The sequence below is a fragment of the Hevea brasiliensis genome, chromosome 15, assembly GCF_030052815.1.
Source record: "Hevea brasiliensis isolate MT/VB/25A 57/8 chromosome 15, ASM3005281v1, whole genome shotgun sequence".
Lineage (NCBI taxonomy): Eukaryota > Viridiplantae > Streptophyta > Magnoliopsida > Malpighiales > Euphorbiaceae > Hevea > Hevea brasiliensis.
Genome location: NC_079507.1, coordinates 74,000,461 through 74,019,134, shown reverse-complemented (window position 1 = coordinate 74,019,134; position 18,674 = coordinate 74,000,461). Strand labels below are relative to the sequence as shown.

The window sequence follows — 18,674 nt, the reverse complement described above, 5'->3', positions numbered from 1 at the left end:
TCTAGAGTTGTCACATGCAAAGTATAGAATTCTATTTTGTCTTTTTCTGTAATTCTTTGTTTCTAGATTCTGCGTTATACCTCGGAAAATATAAAAGTGCCTCAGTTAGTGTCTTGATTTTTGTGAAGTACATAGAAGTGTGAAATAGAGTTAGCAGACATGTTGAGGTCTGCCATGGAAATACATTCTCCAAGAAACACTATATTTCTATCAGTATGGGTATAAGTGTTGTGCCTATCTGGTGCTAGGCATGAGTACATAAAGGTGAGTTTTGATAGTATAATTGCACTAGATAAGGGTGAGGATACAACTGCTGGCAGTTGTCAATGGATTACCCAGTCAGAGTAAGTTTATGATAATAGTAGATTCAAGAGAGAAAACGCGCATAGTGGGCATTGGCTTCCCGTCGCGATTCCGGCTTCATCCGACGTCCGATCGACGCGATTCAGGTGGCATTGGAAAGCTTATTCTGAGAGCTTTCTTTTGATACCAAATTTGTAGCAAATGGAGGTCGGATGAGTGAGATATGAAGGAGAGAAGTTTCGAGTTTTTTAAGCTTTTGGGTCAGATCTAGGACGATCCGATCGTTGGATTGACGATCCGAAACCACCTATGGACTGAGGGAGAGGAGAAGAACATGATGGTATGATTAGATATGGCAAATGTAGCCGGCAGCCAGCCACCGTGCGCGGTGGTTCTGGCGGTGGCTCCGGTGGGTTTTGGAGATGATTCAACTTCCAAAGGCTTCCTCATAAATTTTTGACATTTTTGAGACACAGATAAACTTCTGGTAAGATTATTTTCATTATTTCTCTGTCCGTAGAGCATAAATACAGTGTTTCTTAAACAGGAAAAATTGGAGAAGCATGGGGACTTGGGCCAGCCTAAAGCTCCCGAGGCCCATAGTAAGCCTAACTATTCCTCAACCCAACTCTAAGGTCCATTTTATGGTCAGACTCTGTCCGGTTAAATTCTTGAAATTGGGCCCAAATGGGCCTTAGAGTTGGGTTGAGGAATAGTTAGGCTTACTACGGGCCTCGGGAGCTTTAGGCTGGCCCAGGTCTTAGTGCCAATCCGGCCCATATGTTGGGTCGTGACAATAACTTACCTAATAATAATAGTTACTTATTATAATATTAAAAGAATAATTATTAAATAATTTATAATATTTATATAATTAAAGAATTTCTAACTTAATCATAATTTCATTTTAAAAGAGAAAACTTAATGATAATTTAATTTACCTACTTTATATATATATATTTCAAATAAAGAGTCAAGGGATGAAGACGGATTTGTCCAAGCTGGGCTCCGGCTTCAAAGAGAGAGTTTTTAGGGCATGCCCATGTGACCACTCCATGCACCATAGTTTGGGCCATTTGCGTAATGATGTTCTCATATTCTTGAAATTATAATTGAAAGATAAAAATTTATTCGGAATAAATTTTTAAAATTATATTTTAAATGTTATTAAAATTTTAATTTAAAAATATTAGTTTGTTATTTTAAATTTTTTTAATAACTATGTAATTCAAAGAATCAAATGCTTTAATAAAAAAACATGATAAAATAGTGATGTAATGAGTGAGGATGGAAAAAAAATACATTAAATAACATGAAAAAAATAGTATTAAAAAATTTATAATTTTTGTTGAGGAATTAAATTTTAAATTTTATAATTAAAATTTTATAATTTTAATTTTTGTCCATTTGAGCCCAATTTCAAGAATTCAATCGGACAGAGTTCGGCCATAAAATGGACCATTTAACAGGGAGTTTTTTACTCGTCCGACCTGTAAACACAATATATAATAATTTGGGGAGCTTAGCTCACCCTCCACATACTCATAAAATCCAATAGGAGCTCAGCTCCCTCATCTAATCCAGTCATGCATGTATTTAATATTTTTACAAATTCAACACAATATTATATTACAGACCCAAATTTATTAAAATACTCTTAACACATACGGAGTCTAAAATTTAACTCAATTGTACAAAATACATTAGATATTACTAATTGACCTGCGAAGAAGAAGAGTAGGTTACTCACAACAAGTAATTCTCCTGTAGCTTGAAAAAATAGATGAACAGGGTGAGCGTTCGACTCAGATAGTAAAATACTAATTTTAACACAATTTCTATAGCTATCTAAAGTTAATGCATCCTAAGAAATAGAATACAATATCATCATAAATTTCATACAAATCACATCATAATAGTAAAAAGGCAATTTGGAGCACTCATACACCTAATACTGTTCAAACGGTACATATATGGGAGCTGATCTCCTATACAGCTCTCTTAATCCAACCTCTGCCAGTGAGTGTCTCTCAAGCCGTGCCTACTCCTACTCATCCATAAAGGACCGGGTCTCAGCGAGTGTCTCTCAAGCCGTGTCTACCCGTCCTGTTCATATCCAATACCACACGCATACCAACGCACGCACACGGCTCCAAATTATCACAAACAACATCCATGGTATTTCATCAATTAAGAATGTAATATAAGATGTGCCTAGTGTTTAACTACATAGATACATATTTATAAGTGATGCATAGGCATGCTTGAACATATAATAATATTGAAATTATAATTAAAATTAATATTTTACTCACATACTTAAATTGAGGTCACTGCGGCGGCTGGGTGGAGGAGGAAGGTTGTTCCGGCTCACCTGACAAATTTCATTGCAATTATTTAATATATTTGACTTAATACAAGCTTGAAAACAAAACCAAAGATACCCTAAGTTGTGCCGAAAATCCGGCAGAGTCTCTCCTATATCTAGGACCTACCCAACCTGCAAAATGGTTCAAAATGCACTTCTATATCCACAAGTCACATATTCACAACTCAATCACATCACATGGCCCTTCCTGGACCTACCCAGACAGTCAACAACCATCATTTAAAAATTATAATTTAATTCCTATAATTACCCCTTTTGCAAAAACTAACCATTTGAGGTCCAAAAATTCTAAAACTTTGCTCTGCGGTCCTTAACAATATTATAGAGCTAACGTAAAAAGAATTATATTTTTCTAACGTACCACGAATATTTTATAGATTTTTAATCGAAATCAGGCATTATATAATAAAGAAAAATGAGGCTTCGGATTTACCTATGCTAATTTTGACCTTGGAGACGCGTCCGGGACGTCTGAAAATGATGGGTTAGCCTATACTCTCAGCCCGATTTTGAAGATTTCTCAGTAATCTGTCTGTCCGACTCGAAATTGCAGATCCGAGCAACCATCAAATTTTCGCGAATTGAATGTACCTACACGAAGCCCATAATACGGGGGTTAGTATATAATTTTTACGAAATTTTCTAAACTTATTTAATACTCGGAAAAACACTGTGAAGTCTCGCAGGATCCACCAAAAAACAGTGTTGGAAAATTTTGAAATGAGTATTGTCACGAATCTGTTGACAAGTGGAGCACTCCGGTACTCTCGGATTTTTGGTGGGGTTTACGATTTTTGAGAAATCTAGCCTGAAAGTCAAAATGGGCTAAAACTTTTCAGGTAAAAATTAGACAAACAGCTCTACGAATTTTTGTGTTCTTGGTGTCTATGGAAAGCTCTCGAGGTGTAGATGTGTTTTGGGATAAGACCCAGTCCGATTGGTGGCCGGATCAATCGAATTTTGGGCGGAAAGGTGAAACGTTGCGCGGCGCATAGGGAGAGTTTTTGAGCCATTTTTCGGTGGCTTGGAGCGTCGGCCCACAGCGGGGAGGGGTGCTGGAGGTGCGCCGACGAGCTGGGGAGGGAGGGGCGGTGGCTGGCCGACGAGGGGAGGAGGGAGGAGAGAGAAAAAGGGAAGGGAAGGGAAGGGAAGGGAAGGGAAGGGAGGGTGTCGGGGGCGCGCGGGGAAGAAAAGAAGAAGGGAAAGAGAGCCGGTCCGATTCAATGGATCTGGTTCGATTCGGCTGACTCGATTCAGGGTATCTGAAATTGAAATTTTTATTCTGCCTTAGAATCGAAAATGAGGCCTAAAAATTTCGAAAATTTTTTAAAAAACTCAGAAAAATTCATAGAGTCTAAATATATTTTTACTTTGCCATGTGGTCTTTAAATAAATTTTTAAAAATCATCAAAATTTTATATTTTGAAAAATTGAACCCGATTTAAAAAATTCAAAAATTTTTAAATAATTTTTCAAAATTTAAATAAAATAAAATATTAATATTTATTCATAAAATAATTAATTTAAAAATTAGGAGTGTTACAGAAATAGAAATATCTCATAATGAACATCACTTGGAATTGCTTGCTTGCTTGCAACTCTTCTGTGCCATCCTCTCTGGTTGCATTCTGTGGATGGCTTTTCTCCCCTTTGTGACCCCAGCCATCGCCAAAGTGGGACTATTTATAAGTGTCTAATCAATATGCGACGAATTCAATCTGCACACCTGGTGATTATCACCAATTTTTGTATTTGCTATGCAAGAAAACTATACTACCTGGGAAGAGCAATAGAACTTGCTAATTCCAATCACTTACAATCAAAAGTCCTTCGAATTTTTGGTATATGTAAAGGGCAAAAGAAGACTCCATAACACATATGCATAACTTTGCATAAAGTTGAAGCCAAAGGATATCTAAACAAACATATGAGTCCGTCCGTGCCGCAATACAACTTGCATGCAGTTGTACATTAAAGCTCCAAATGACAGGATTAGTTCAGAAACTGGACCTGAGCTTTTAATTTGATTTAGTTGCGGGTGGAATAAAAAATTTATATGTCTTAATCATTCCATCAAGCCAATTCGAGGATTAATAGTAAAATATAATTATTTAATTTTATATATATATATATATATATACACACACACAGAGCACATGTAAAAAAAAAAAAAAAACAATGTTTGGCGACGGTAATAAATATGATTATTGACGTCAAAGTTGACTGAGAGACGATTTTCATCGTCAAAAGTGCTGATAGCACTGCATTGTGCTATGAATTTAGCAACCGCATAGCAAATTCGTCGTTAAAATGGTGTATTGGCGGCACTTTCATAGCATCTATCGAGAACTTTGTCAGTGATTAAATCCAAAATGAAGAATGACCTTGAATTGATGTCGAATTTTGACATAATTCACCAGCCATTGAAGAGCGAATTTACAGAAGTTCCCAGTTCTCCAATTGGGAAAGCCCTAGGAAGGCGTGGCATCTGCTTCTAGGAATTAGAATATACATATCAACCGACATTCTTGTCATCCTATCCACCGCGTTCAACCAGCTAGGGTGGTTTTCCGGCTCATCAAATCTAACCTTCTTGTAATGATCAGTGAAATGATTATTCCCAAATCCCATGAAAATAAAAATCACATATAATTTATCTCTTAAATTTTTTGTAAAAAATATTATATATATTTTTTATGTGAAAAAAAAATTCATTAAATTAATAAAATTTCTGTAATTTATAATTTTATAAAAAAAATTATTTTAAAAAGATATCACAAAGTAAGCTGTAAATTTATATTGAATTATTTTATTTTTCATAATAAAATAATTATATTTTATATAGAATTAAGTAACAATAAAATACTCTAAATAAATTGCTTGCTTTCTTTTCTCGTGTCATTCTTACCCTGCTGCACATATTCCAAGAAAAATCAAGCAAAGTTTAGGGAGAAATAATCCCAATCCACCAATATATCGAGTTGGGGATTTTTTTTCCCCAAAAAAAATATAGATAGAAGTAGAAAACGCACAGAGGCTTCACTGAATCTGAGATCCATTCCACAGAACGGGTAAATTCTTTCTTTATTTTCTATTTTAAACGAGAATCCTGACAAGTGACACAGCTAAAATGTGCAGTGATCTTATTTCAAAAGTACTTCCTTCAGCCACATACAACAATGCTTATACACGTATAAGGGTATGCTACAAAAATCTTAACAACGATGGTAGAAACTTGCCTTGGAGGCACTAGAAATTTAAGCGTGGACCTGAGCACTTTAAATGCACAAAATATCTACTTCAAAAATCTTCAGTATTTTAGCAGATGACCTGGCACACTCACACTTGATGCCTTGGTCACAGGGCTAAACCATTGTTAACAATAGTTGCAATGCATTATCTCCAGTGAATTGTAAAATTTTCATGTGTCATGTAACAATCTCTCCGCTAACAAGCAGCTGAATCTGTACGTATAGATGATATCCAAGAATTAATTAGCATTTTGACCTCCAGATCATTTTGATCGTGGCCTTAGAAAAGAGCAGGGAGATCGTATTTGAAATTCATGGCAAGATATTTTGTGATAAATGAATTTACCCATATAACTGCAGAAATGGCACTCAGACAAGGAAATGGTCAGATAGAAAAGCACCACCCACAACACCAATCAGGCACAGTACAGAAATAAAATCTGCCATCCCAATTGATGACACTGATAAGAAGTAGATTTTATGAGAGTTGCTGTCCCCTCTAAAACCCCGCACAATCATGGCCTGTAAATTCCATAGAGTAGGTACAATATTAAAAGCAGAAACCTTTAGCTAGCAGCAAACAGCAAGTATTATCACATAATTATCCCTCTCTTCTAACCTTATTGGTAAAGGCCAATTAGATGAAGATTTGAACTTTTTTTCATATACAGGGATATAAAATTAATGCATGATGTTGTTAATATAATGAATGGTTGCTGCCCTAGGATTCTGCCATTAAAATTGGGGCCAAAGTTCAGAAAATTGGTTAAGAAGCCTGAAAGTTACCATTTTCATTAAGCACACAAGTGAATTTTGTCTGAGCTCAAAAACAAATATAATACCCCACTTTCTGTTATCATTTTCAAGAAGGAATCATCAATATGCAGCATAAATTTCTTCAAAAGAGTTCGTATGACAACTTATCCCTTATTTTTAAGGAATTTATTTTCCCAACTTCCACCACTACTATCAATACTATATCCTGTCAAATTTCTCTTCCATTGGAATGTTCATCGAGCTTTCTTGTAGGGGCCAGTATCAAATTTTCTCAAAGAGATTGGCATATGCTAGAAATTTACTAATTGAGATGTCACATCCTTATTAGAAGTAACACAGTTAAAATCAGACAAACGTTAGAATTGATGACTCATTGTCAGGGAGAAAAAAAAAATTAAGAGGAGGTGGAGGAAAACCTGAGATATCTGCTCTGCATGGTTAAAAATATTCTTGAAGATTCTACGTATGTAGGAAGCAAAAACTGAAAAGCCAAGAACAAAGTGAAAATCAGTAATACTACAACAAACTGTTTTCAAGCATAAATCAAAAACTTGTTATTACTTTACACGTTTCACTTTTCACCATACCCAAAACTGCTCATATCATCAGGTTGCTTTGATCTGAGTAACACTTCAGATCAGAGGAAAAACCTAAAAATTTGAGAAATCCCAGAGAATGCCCATATTTAATACCCATACTTGCATCCAAGTAACTTAGGCCGTACAATATATATCATATATCTCACAGTTGCTCATTACAATATTCCTTTTGCTTAAAACCATGAAGGGTTACAGAGTATGGAAGCATTAAATAATACTATACATGAAATGGAGGAGTGGAAATTGTTTCTTTTCATTTGTGAGATAAATATCATGTAACTGAAGAGCTGCATTTGATCCATGACCAGATTCTAAAAGCCTTCTTCATTGAGTTTGAAAGAACTTATTTGAGAACAGGCAATAAAATGAATTTTATACATCAATAAAGAATCAAACTCCTATCTCACCTCCACCCCGCAACCACACATCCCATCCCCCCCCCCCCCCCTTTTCTCTAAAAAAAAAAAAAAAAAAATCTTTTTCTCCACTCTTTTTACTCTTAAAAGAATAAATGACAGAACTGTGTGCTTACTATCAATTGTCTCCATGATTGTCAATTGCTCCCAATTGATCCTACGAGATACAATCCCTAGTGCAACATTCCGTACCTGCGAACAAAATTAAAAAAAAAACAGATTATGAGGGCAATTACAAATGTAAAAAATTTTCAAAAAGCCATCAAAATAATATGTTGAAATGTCAAAGAGAACATCAGAAAATATTTAAAAATCTGCAGTTTATTTGACAAATAATTAACTAATCAACTGATCTTTCTCTTACCTCGTCAAACACTAGATTGATGAACCTCAAAGACAGTAAGAGGGTAAGGGTAATTTCAGCCACTGGTACACCAATATACCTCAAAGGGAGCATAAACCACCGCAATGAAAATGCCAATTGTTCTGGAGTTGTGGTTGCCAAGCAGAGGCTTGCACTTTGGAAAATCTTTCAAAAAACATAGACCTACTCCTCAGAATGACCAATAGTTTATTTGTACATCAAAAAACACTTATTACTATATATGTGCTTAATATACCAAATCTGAATTCAACTTAGCTCTGCTCAATTAAAACCCATGACATAAATTTTTTTTTAAGGGTCTGAGATATGACTCCATGTTAATAATGTCTGAGTACACATGCGCACGTATGAATGATTTGTGTCCTCAGATGCTACATGAAACGGTTCATAAGAACTTAATTATCATGGAGAGAGAAAAAGGACCTAAAGATATGAAAGGAACTTACAGTAAAGGTTAAGCATGCAGCTGTGCTTGCTACTGATAGACCCTTCCTTGTAAACTTTAATGGCCCTAGCTTCATGATTAAATACGAATAACCTCCCAAAGACATAGGAAGATTGGGTAAGTCCATCATTGCAGGTGGTGGAGTTCTTGGCTGGACAAGAGGAGGTGCACTATCTGAACCCAGCCCCAACATTATCAATAGAATTCCAGAAAGCAATGACACTCTTCCCAACTGATCCTACAAGGATTGCAGGAAATTCAGCAATGAGTATCACTACAAAACCATTCAAAAGAGTAAATTAGCATAAGCAAATTTCAAAATATAATCTGCTCTTTGCATTTAAGAAGTCAAAGTACTGAATTTACCATCCAGACTTGTCTTGGGAGAATCCATATTGACAGAAGAGCAATGTACACTACCAATCCAAAACGCATTACTATATGTGACCGTGCTGGCAAAACAACTAAGACCAAGAGCCATATCTACATAAGCAAAATAATAGGATTAATTTGCAAAAGCAAATATATTTTCTTCTCAAAATTAGCAATAATCAGCGCTTTACGAAGATAAATTAACCAACGCATGCATGAATAATATCATTACCAGTCAAGTCATTAAGACAACCTCAGCAACATACAGTGTTTAGAAACTTTGGGTGCACTGCAGCAATAAAATTTTATTGCCAAAACGTTAAGTTAACTAAACGCCTGAGTGCTAAAGTATTTGCAAACGATAGCTATACAAAATAGTGCTTTCTAACTTCGCTACTCTGACAACTCATTGCACTCTTTGACATCAAAGAGAGTGTCCAACCCAAGACGTGTAGAAAAAAACCATGAACCCAATTAACCAACAAAACAAGAATTGAATTCAAAATGAAATTTACCAATTTAATTCTGGGGTCAACAGAGTGCAAAAAGGTGGTTGGCGAAGATATGAACTGGCCAATAGGACTCGCTGTGGCACCCGAAATAAGACTAAAAATCTTATCGGCAGCCAAAGCGCCTGTCGGAAACCGATTTAACCAGTTCCCAGTCTCACCCGTGTTGTCCACTGAAGCTCTAATTTTGGAAGTTCTCAGCTTCAAACTTGTAGGGATTTTATAAATGGAAATACTAGGTTTAGGGTTTAGACGACATTTAGTGTAAATTCGAGCGCAATTTTGAGGAATTAAGGTTTTGAAATTAGGGTTTCGAAATTCGCCGGAGAAAGAAGGGGAAGTGATCGTTAGGATTGCGCTGTGCCTGTGCGCGGAGTTCATCGGTAGTGTTGTTGGAGAGCGAGAAGAGCGGATACTGCAAACCTACCTTTAAATGACAGGCAAAAAACGGTTGTCGTTTAGTAGTGACAATTGCTGTATTGCACCCGGCCGCTTTATACGAAATTAAATACCGTTGGCAAACGAAATGTCGTGTTCTCATTTGTGAACAGCAGTAAATTTTTAAGAACCGTCGTTTCTCTAAACGGCATGTCGTCTTATGAAGAATATGGTCTTCTCTTTCCCAAAACAAAACCACATATCATTGCATTTACAAACAAAAGAAACATATATAATAGTTCCATTCCATGGCTCAATTAACTTTAAATAATAATAATAATAATAATAAGTGTAACCATCAGCCTCTGAAATTCTCAACAAAGATATATAGAACATTCATAACACAATTATTTGGCAGATCGAACTGTTCCTGGCTTAGGCCCCGTATCGTGCAGACACATCTTTAACCCCAGCACATATAGCACCAGTGCAGAACAACTGGGTAGCGCTCACTATTATCGTCACAACTTCAAGAGTGCGCTGTTTGTCAACACAGCAATGTCACTATCAGAACTTTCTGCCAAAAATTCTTACTTCTTGCATTAAATAAGAGTGAACTTACCAAGTTTGAATCTGTCCAGCCTATGTTAATCTCTTTACATGCCAATCTGCAAAACCAAACAAACAAAAAAATGAATAAGATTTTAAAATAACACTAAGTGAACAAACTGAAACATAGAAATGATCATAAATATAGTTAAATGTCGACCCCATGGCTAGTAGAGTGAGTGACAAGGTTGTCACAGAGGAAGCAGCAGCCGCATGTAAGTTTGAAACGTTCCATTGAACAATATTATGGAGTCCTGTAAGGGAGGTACCGATGCCAACTACGGCAGAAAGGAGGGAGAAAATGATGAAGAAACCTGTTGCCATGTTTCCCATTGGGAAGTATATTGGAAATATGCGAGCCGGAATTGATAAAACAGACGCTGCATATGCACAGAGGCAAGCACTAGTTATTAGCTGTTTGTTGCTGACATGAATAGCTCTTGTAAGTAACTAAAAATTAATGTTTGCAGATATCTGAATTACCCGTTTCCCGAGATCTTTTAATCCCATGATTTACAGCCCATGAAGCAATTACTATCATAATGAAGTAAAGGGCAATATTGACGATTAAGAGCAAGAAGGCTGCCGATTTAGATGCTCCTGAAGCCATGGCTATTTAGCAGATTGGAGGCAAAAGGACAAAATAACTTGTTCTGTGTCACCCTTGCGTATCTTGGAGAAGAACTATAAATATGCAATACAAGGAGTTCTTTTCCAGACTAAAAGTTACGATAAAAGTGGTCTTTTTATGCATAATTTTTGTTATTTTCATTATAAAAATGGATTTCTGGACTTTCTTAATTTCCAAGAAATGTCTTAAATTCCTGACTTGCCTTACTGAAGAGGAAGGAATCAAACCAAGCCTTGAATTTGGGTCTCTGGGTTACTTTTTTCTGGAATATTTTAGGCTCTGCAGACAGTGAAGGAATAAAGTTTGCTTGTAATCCTTTGTAAGCTCTAAAAAGCTCTAAAATAATTTTTCAGGCATTAATTAATTGTGTGCAGTTTTCCCTTCTCTTTGCGACACACAAGCTTTTTTGGGATGTTGGACAGATACATGTAAATGAGAAAATTCTGGACGTAAGCATAGACCCGGTCAAGGGCCAGTCCAGAATCGAAAACAGGTTAGAGTGGGATCAATTCATTCGAAATTGGAACCATAACAGAATTATCAAAATCAGTTTAAAATCGAATCAAATTCAGAATTGAACCAAACTAAAATCCAAATTGAAGACCTTGCATTTCGGTTTGAGTCTCCCCCAAGCCGCCCAAAACCGGCCCTTTCGCCAGGTCTACGTAATCATGTGTCCAATTGCCAGAGTTCCTTCTGTGTACCATATTTACTGACTGAAAAAATGAGAACAAAGAAAGTAAATGTGAAGAGGAATGATAAAAGGATGCCTAATAAAGCCACCACCACAGATCAGTGACTAATAATCAACAGACCAACTAATATTCAGAGAACCGTGAGCCTTTGAAGACCAGTCTAAGTACCAAGTGAAACAGTGAGGTTGGTGTCTTATTGGCTAGCCACTCCAAGACTCAAGTTAGAGATGTTGATTGAGAGTGAGAGAATAAGTAATTAAGAGTTCAGTAATCAATTTGACATAGTAAGCATATCTGACTAATGTTATTTTTGTTAGACTATATGCCAAGTAGTCATTGTAGCTATCTGCTCGGTTCGTCTGATGAGCATCTACACTTATTGTTATCTTGTTCATGTTTGTTCAACTATACCTTTCTGAGCAATCTTTTGCTCGGCCTAAAACACGTCTTCTTTTACTAGGTTTGGTTAGCCTGGATTTCATTTGCTCAGTATGGATGGTCCTAACCATGTGATGGTCAATCTGGCTCCTCACTGAGTACTGACACTTTGACTAGCATATTGGATTCTTACACCGAGCACTGACTTTTTGACTCGATTTTGGGCGGGTAGTATCACAAGCCAAAATACATGACTCAACCGAAACTTAAATCTCATCGTTTACAGTCTATGCAGTGATTAAGGTTTACACACTGAAATATGGTTGATATTGAGACACTGAGCATCAAGGACATGAAAAGGTAAAGCCATGACCTTTGTAGCTCAGAAACAGGACATCATAAATTTAATTTGGTGACTCTAGTATGTAATTATTTTTTGAACTGTAAAAACAGTACCAAAGAAGGTGGTCCTGGGGCTTGTTACAGCAGCACTCCAATTTCTAATTTTCTTGTCTTTTTCTGCCTCTTTCAATGACAAGAAAGTAAAAAAAAAAAACTACTGTTACGTCTAATATCATCATTCGTTTCAACTCTAGGCACTTCAACTATAAAGGCTAATCAAACAAATCCAGAACATCAATGTGATATCACCAAATTAAAATGTGCAGACATTGTCAAAAAGCGGGAGAAAAAGACCAGGATGTCAATGGTTCAAACATCAACCAATTGCTCGTAAGTGGAAACTAATAGTGAAGAGACTCTCATCCATTTGTATCTTCCATCTGTGTGCCCATTTTACAAGCTTGGGCATAAACTGTCTACTGACATCGGGACCTTTATTTACGAAGATCTTTCCTAATGACTGATAACTGAGAAGAGAAAACTTTCCCTGAGGACAGGCCAACTAAATTCAAGCCATTGCTGCCTACGTCCGTCAGGTTGTCTTCAACCAAATAACATTAAACTTTCAAGGCCAACTTCTGAGCAGCAAGAGCTTCAGCCTCGAGGGTTGGTTCCCACAAAATTGTAGTTTCTGCCAGTAGTGAGGTCACCACATAAGGGTCCATGTTTGAAGCTGGACGCCGATCTTCCAAGTAACCTAATAGCATAAAAAGGCAATATCAGGAAATTGACCAGCAATGTGATGTTGATTCTGGTGATGAATCTGAAGTAAAGAAAATAGTTTTAGACACAGGATGTTAAAATGTGGTGAAAGTAACAGGAAGCATTTCATTTGAGATACTAGAATGTACGCATTTATTTTTCATCTATCCAGAATTCATTAAAGAAAAAGTTTCTAGATTTACATTTTTCATAGATGATGATGGTTGTTTATGGGAACTTCTGTTTGTTTCAGTGAAGTCAACTCCCTTCATCTAGAGAAATAATCCTCAAATTCATTACGACGCTAATGTGATTAGAGGTTTGAACCTCTTCATTTTATCTAGTTCTCACGTTCTTAGTAGTGCTGTCACATACCTTTGCCCTTCTTCTCAGTATCACGCCCCACCCGGATTGAGCAACCACGATTAGCCACTCCCTAAAAATGTAAAATTAAAAACATAATTAGCAACATATGGCAAAGAAAACCTTGTTTCATCATTGTTTTTCAGTTCTTTAGAATTCAATAATAACATTGTCAAAGCATACCCAAGAAAATGTGTTGATGTTGGCTGTTTCATGTTTTCCAGTCAACCTTCTCTCATTTCCCTCACCATAAGCATTAATGTGTTCATTATGGCGAAGTGACAGATTCAAGATTGCTTTCTTTATCACTTCATAGCCACCGTCCTCCCTCATCCTCTTTGTGCTGTCGAAAAAAAAAACAAAAGAGTATAGTCAACATTATTATTGTAAAACTCATTATTATTGTAAAACTTAGGTAGATTTTCATATGAGAGAGTTCATATTAAAGGACTAGTAATATCATATTGCCTGTAATTAGTGTGACATCCTGCACCATTCCAATCACCCTGTTGGCGCAAAGAAGGGAGAGTTTTACATAATCTCACATTAAAAAATATTTTGTTTCAAGAAGGCAAAAAAAACCATATGATGATTTACATTACCTCAATTGGTTTTGGATCAAGTGAAAGAACAACACCAGCTTGTTCAGTGATTCTCTGTGAGAAAGAAGACAAACAAAACATCAATAGTTTAATGTTAAACCAATTTTGCATAAAATAAAATTGAATTTCTCCTATTTCCAGTTTGGGGTTTTTCAAAAATTGATGGCCATCTTATCAAAGGCAGAACCAGAAAACTTGAAATGCAGCAAGAAACTATTGTGAGAAATGCAATAAGTTGCACATGATTGACTCCAAAACAATTCGATTAGGAACTATTCAGAAAGAAGAAAAGCAGTGAAACCTATCACTAGGACTGCTGATAAGGTTATGAATGGCCAATAAATGGGCTTAGCAACCCTAAATCTTCCTGATGATGTAAACCTAACGGCCTAACCTGCATGAAATGGTGGAAAAATGTTCATACAACCAATCCCTACTAGTTTGGTATTGAGGATTACTCGAGTTGACTTGTAGGAACATGCTTTTTCCAGCAATTGTTTTGTTCTTACAGAGTTCATTTCTTTCCTTTGTCATAATCTATTGAAATAACCACGACAGATAAATTACCTCAAGAATGTATCTTGAACACCATATATGATCTGCAGCATCAATTCCCACACTGGGTCCCACCTGATACTCCCACTGCATAATGTTGAAACAGAATAAGAATGGATAAAGCATGACTAGGGACATATGCAAAATGTAAAAGCTTGCAGTGAGGGGTAAACCTGGCCAGGCATAACCTCTCCATTGGTGCCACTAATGTTAATTCCAGCATATAAACAGGCCTTGTAATGAGCATCTGATATGTCTCGACCAAAAGATTTATCAGCCCCAGCTCCACAGTAATAAGGACCCTGGAATAAACATAGAGGAGCTATGCACCTTAAAATGTCATATTGAGTTAGATCACATCAACATAAGAGAGGAATCCATTGCTATCAGATTATTACCTGAGGACCAGGATAGCCTCCAACAGGCCAGCCCAAAGGCCACTTCACATTTGTTTGAAGTAAGGTGTACTCTTGCTCAATCCCAAACCTTGATCAAGTGATTACGAAATATAGCACATTTTTTGTTAAAAATACAAATCACAAACATGCAAATGATAATTGCTGAATTAAAACATAACAATACAAATGAGATTATAATATTCTGAAACAATTAGAGCTGAAAATGGCCAAATTAAAAAAAAATCCATGATCTTTTCAATTAATAATTAAATCAATTTCAATAGCAAAGCAGGAGAATAGACCAAGATAACTAAAAAAAGGCATACCATGGAACTTCAACTGCAACCTTCTTGTTACTGAAAATCTCAGCAGCACGGTGGCGTTTGTTCGTAGGGATGGGTTCACCTGCTGGCGTGTATGAATCACAGATTACCTTTTAGAATAAACAAAACAATGTCGACATGGTTAAGACAATTTATCCGGCTCAATTTCAGTAACAATTCACTATTTCAGAACCATAACTGCTAGTTACTTGAATCAAACAACACTCACCAAGATATTGTTACCTCCACGGAATGGATCCTTAAAAATTGCCTGAGGGCTGGATATGATGTCAAGTCAAAATTATTGCTTGATGAAAAAAAAAAAATATATATATATATATATACACTCATAAATTAACCCATTTTTTTTCACGCGATCTTACTATAGAATAACTTCACTATCCTCTCCTGGTGCTTGTCCAGTACTTGAACCATCATAATTCCACTTGGGAAGCTCTGATGGATGTTCTACAGGCTTTGCGATTGTCTGAAGACACGAATAAATAACATTTCAACAGGAAAGTAAAAAAAATAAGCATCAGATCAAAACATATGCAAGTTATTTCAATTCTCTAAAAGTTGTACTGTTTTATTACCTTTGGCTTGCTTCGCAGATCAATACCAGATCCTCCGATCCTGTTTCAAAATGATACAGCATTGTTAATGATACAGCTAACTTTCAAGACCACTTGAAACTAGAATTCAATCCAGAACCCCCACCTCCCCCAAAAACCCCCCACCAAAAAAAAAAGTCAACTGACCAACTGTGACTGTATAGGAAATAGCCCAAAACTCACAATATGTTACCAAAACATTATAGAAAGAAGTTTGTACCAAATATACTCAGCAATGATCTTGTCAGTGTACGGGGTAATGTCCAAATTTAGAAGATTCTCTAGCCTATTGACAGTGCTATTCTCAGACTGCGCAGCAAACACTCTAAATCTGGCAGTGTTTTTAGCTGTTGCTTTCTTGTTCTGCTTTAACAGTAGAGAACTCCACACCTTTGCTGTCGTGGGACTTGCAAGTGCAGAGTTCTTTGGTATTCTCATCTGCCATTGGGAAGAGGGTGCCAAGATTTGTGCCATTTTCACCAACTTCTTGCTGGAAAATTAGAACTAGCATAAACAAGAACTTAACAACTGAAAAATTCAGAACAAAGCAGACTAATGTTTAATTTGAGACAGATAAATCAAAGCTGGGAAATTTTATTGGCACAATCCAAAAGATCAAGGTGGATCAACCACAAAACTCACCGAGAAGTAAACCAACCAACTTTATATCCGCTTTTCTTTTTTCCTTTCTTTTGTGTGTGTGTGTGTGTGTGTATATATATATATATTTCAGTAGAATTCTTCTAGATTAGATGGTATGCTCACCTTCTTAGCCCAGTTCTGCTCAACCTTAGGAAGTTAGAAGGTTTTCACAGTTATTAATTGTTCCTAACTGTTATTTAACTAGATGAAACCGCAGTAGGCATTGTGCTGTGATCTCAATAAGCAAGGCTTATATGACTACGTAGCATAGTAGAGAGAGAAGCTCAAACTGCGTAGCTTATGATAAAAGTGGAAGGAATAAATGGCACGAAAAAAGCGAGTCCAACCATGTAGATTGGATGGCCATGGTCTGTGGACTGTTGAGTATGTTGGGCTATCCTCCTATTGTGCCTCGCGTGGACCAGGTCATTAATGGCATATTGAACATTAAGTACATCTCTTACATAAATGACCAAAAGGTCCCAAACTGATCGTGGTATTTCTATTCCCCAACCAAAACTTACTGTATAACTATGATAATATATCATGAAAACGTGGTAGGTAGGTAGATAGGATGACAGATTCGCCATTCTTTCACCTTTTGTTGCAAACTAAAAACTCTTTGAGCTCCACTTAACAAAGCAAAATGGGCTGGAGCTTCATCATGCTATCTCTCCATGGCCCAATCTTGGACAAATAGTGTGTCAGATGATTGTTGCCTAATGTCAAAACCCATTTGTCCATTTTCTTTATTTATTAGACCACTGCATAGAAAAGCACTCGAGGACTGACAGAGAAATGAACAAAGAACTTACCTGGGAACCGCCTGAAAAGGCAAGAACAGCAAAATGAATGTGGGTCTTGCAGGACTTGCCTCTGAGTTTGTGTAGAGAGGTAAAGAGGGAGTGAGAGGCTGTTCAGCAAGGAGGCACTGACGAGTAAAATAAAATAGTATGTGTTGGCTTTTCCTGAGTAGATAGGGGTGTGCTTTGAGTGGCAGAAAATAGTTTCTGGGCTCTTCATTGACGCCAAGAGAAGCTTGGACTACATTTACATTATTATAGATAAGGGTCTCATATTCTCTCTCTACAACATCACTGTCACAGAGAAGTAGGAAATCTATTTGATTATTATTTCCAATTGAGATTCTAAAATAATAATAATAAATTAATAAAATTAATAACCAATTTAACTATGTTTAGCCCCGAGCACAGGTGACATTACACATTTGCCCAACATAATGCCAGAAGAATATCAATGTTCATGAAAACCATCTGCTGTTAAAGAAAAATTACACTTGAAAGTTAAGAGATCAGAATATATATATATATATATATATATATATATATATATATATATATATATATATATAATTGAAAGCAAAAGTGAGAGATTTACCAACTCAAATAGACAGCAGAGACTGTTGTTGTGTACAGTAGAAACATGTAAACTAAAAAAAAAAAATCAAAGTAAACATTTACAACAATAAAATTTACCCAAAAGTAATAAATACATTAGTTAATATACATAACTCAATATATTTACTACTTTTAACTACATTGTATACCGTTTTAATTGCATAGGCAAATCCCATCATTAAAGAACAAAATTCCTTCCTCTTATTATATGTCATTTCTCTATTTTGATTGAAACCGAAGCCTTTTTCCTCATAAGACTGTAATGAAATATAGTCTCTATTCTATTGAGTAAATAACCTCTATCCTGCTTCAGAAATATTTCTTCTACTCAAAGGAGAAAAATATTTTCCAAGTCAACCAGATTAGTAGACATATTTTAACCACAAGCGACCACTTGGGTATGTACCCTGTCTTTGTTTAATTAAATTTCAGCCATAAGATTGCTTAGCCCTCCAGTGAAGGGAAGCTCACCAACCTTTTTCTGGCTTTTCATGAGGGGTGTCGCTAATTAGGTTAGT

General features: G+C 36.2%; 3 protein-coding genes across 8 annotated transcripts; all 3 read right to left on the bottom strand.

The window, feature by feature from the left end:
• Positions 1–5,750: 5,750 nt before the first annotated feature.
• LOC110670877 (protein ABCI12, chloroplastic) lies at positions 5,751–9,917 on the bottom strand. 3 transcript variants are annotated; one of them, XM_058136865.1, is made up of 9 exons: positions 9,453–9,591; positions 9,170–9,226; positions 8,932–9,048; positions 8,567–8,803; positions 8,100–8,264; positions 7,852–7,927; positions 7,137–7,201; positions 6,290–6,465; positions 5,751–6,156 (listed from the first exon to the last, which is right to left on the bottom strand). In XM_058136865.1, exons 3-8 carry the CDS (start codon positions 8,998–9,000, stop codon positions 6,313–6,315), a joined length of 765 nt encoding a protein of 254 aa, XP_057992848.1. In that variant the 5' UTR covers positions 9,001–9,048; positions 9,170–9,226; positions 9,453–9,591; the 3' UTR covers positions 5,751–6,156; positions 6,290–6,312. The 3 variants fall into 3 exon arrangements, with proteins under 3 accessions (XP_057992848.1, XP_057992846.1, XP_057992847.1); XM_058136863.1 differs by lacking the exon at positions 9,170–9,226 and having other exon boundaries at positions 9,453–9,915; XM_058136864.1 differs by lacking the exons at positions 8,100–8,264; positions 9,170–9,226 and having other exon boundaries at positions 9,453–9,917.
• A 196-nt stretch (positions 9,918–10,113) lies between these two features.
• Positions 10,114–11,633, bottom strand: LOC110648338 (membrane protein PM19L). The gene is made up of 4 exons (XM_021802550.2): positions 10,917–11,633; positions 10,594–10,813; positions 10,447–10,492; positions 10,114–10,364 (listed from the first exon to the last, which is right to left on the bottom strand). Exons 1-4 carry the CDS (start codon positions 11,041–11,043, stop codon positions 10,260–10,262), a joined length of 498 nt encoding a protein of 165 aa, XP_021658242.1. The 5' UTR covers positions 11,044–11,633; the 3' UTR covers positions 10,114–10,259.
• A 1,119-nt stretch (positions 11,634–12,752) lies between these two features.
• LOC110647574 (glutamine synthetase leaf isozyme, chloroplastic) lies at positions 12,753–17,779 on the bottom strand. Of its 4 annotated transcripts, none has more exons than XM_058136860.1 (14): positions 17,554–17,779; positions 16,317–16,600; positions 16,079–16,118; positions 15,866–15,969; positions 15,712–15,760; positions 15,486–15,592; positions 15,160–15,247; positions 14,935–15,063; positions 14,774–14,848; positions 14,207–14,260; positions 14,073–14,110; positions 13,788–13,947; positions 13,617–13,677; positions 12,753–13,236 (listed from the first exon to the last, which is right to left on the bottom strand). In XM_058136860.1, exons 2-14 carry the CDS (start codon positions 16,568–16,570, stop codon positions 13,097–13,099), a joined length of 1,299 nt encoding a protein of 432 aa, XP_057992843.1. In that variant the 5' UTR covers positions 16,571–16,600; positions 17,554–17,779; the 3' UTR covers positions 12,753–13,096. The 4 variants fall into 4 exon arrangements, with proteins under 4 accessions (XP_057992843.1, XP_057992842.1, XP_057992844.1 ...); XM_058136859.1 differs by having other exon boundaries at positions 16,317–16,586; positions 17,554–17,769; XM_058136861.1 differs by lacking the exon at positions 17,554–17,779 and adding an exon at positions 16,862–17,398.
• Between the last annotated feature and the right edge of the window lie 895 nt (positions 17,780–18,674).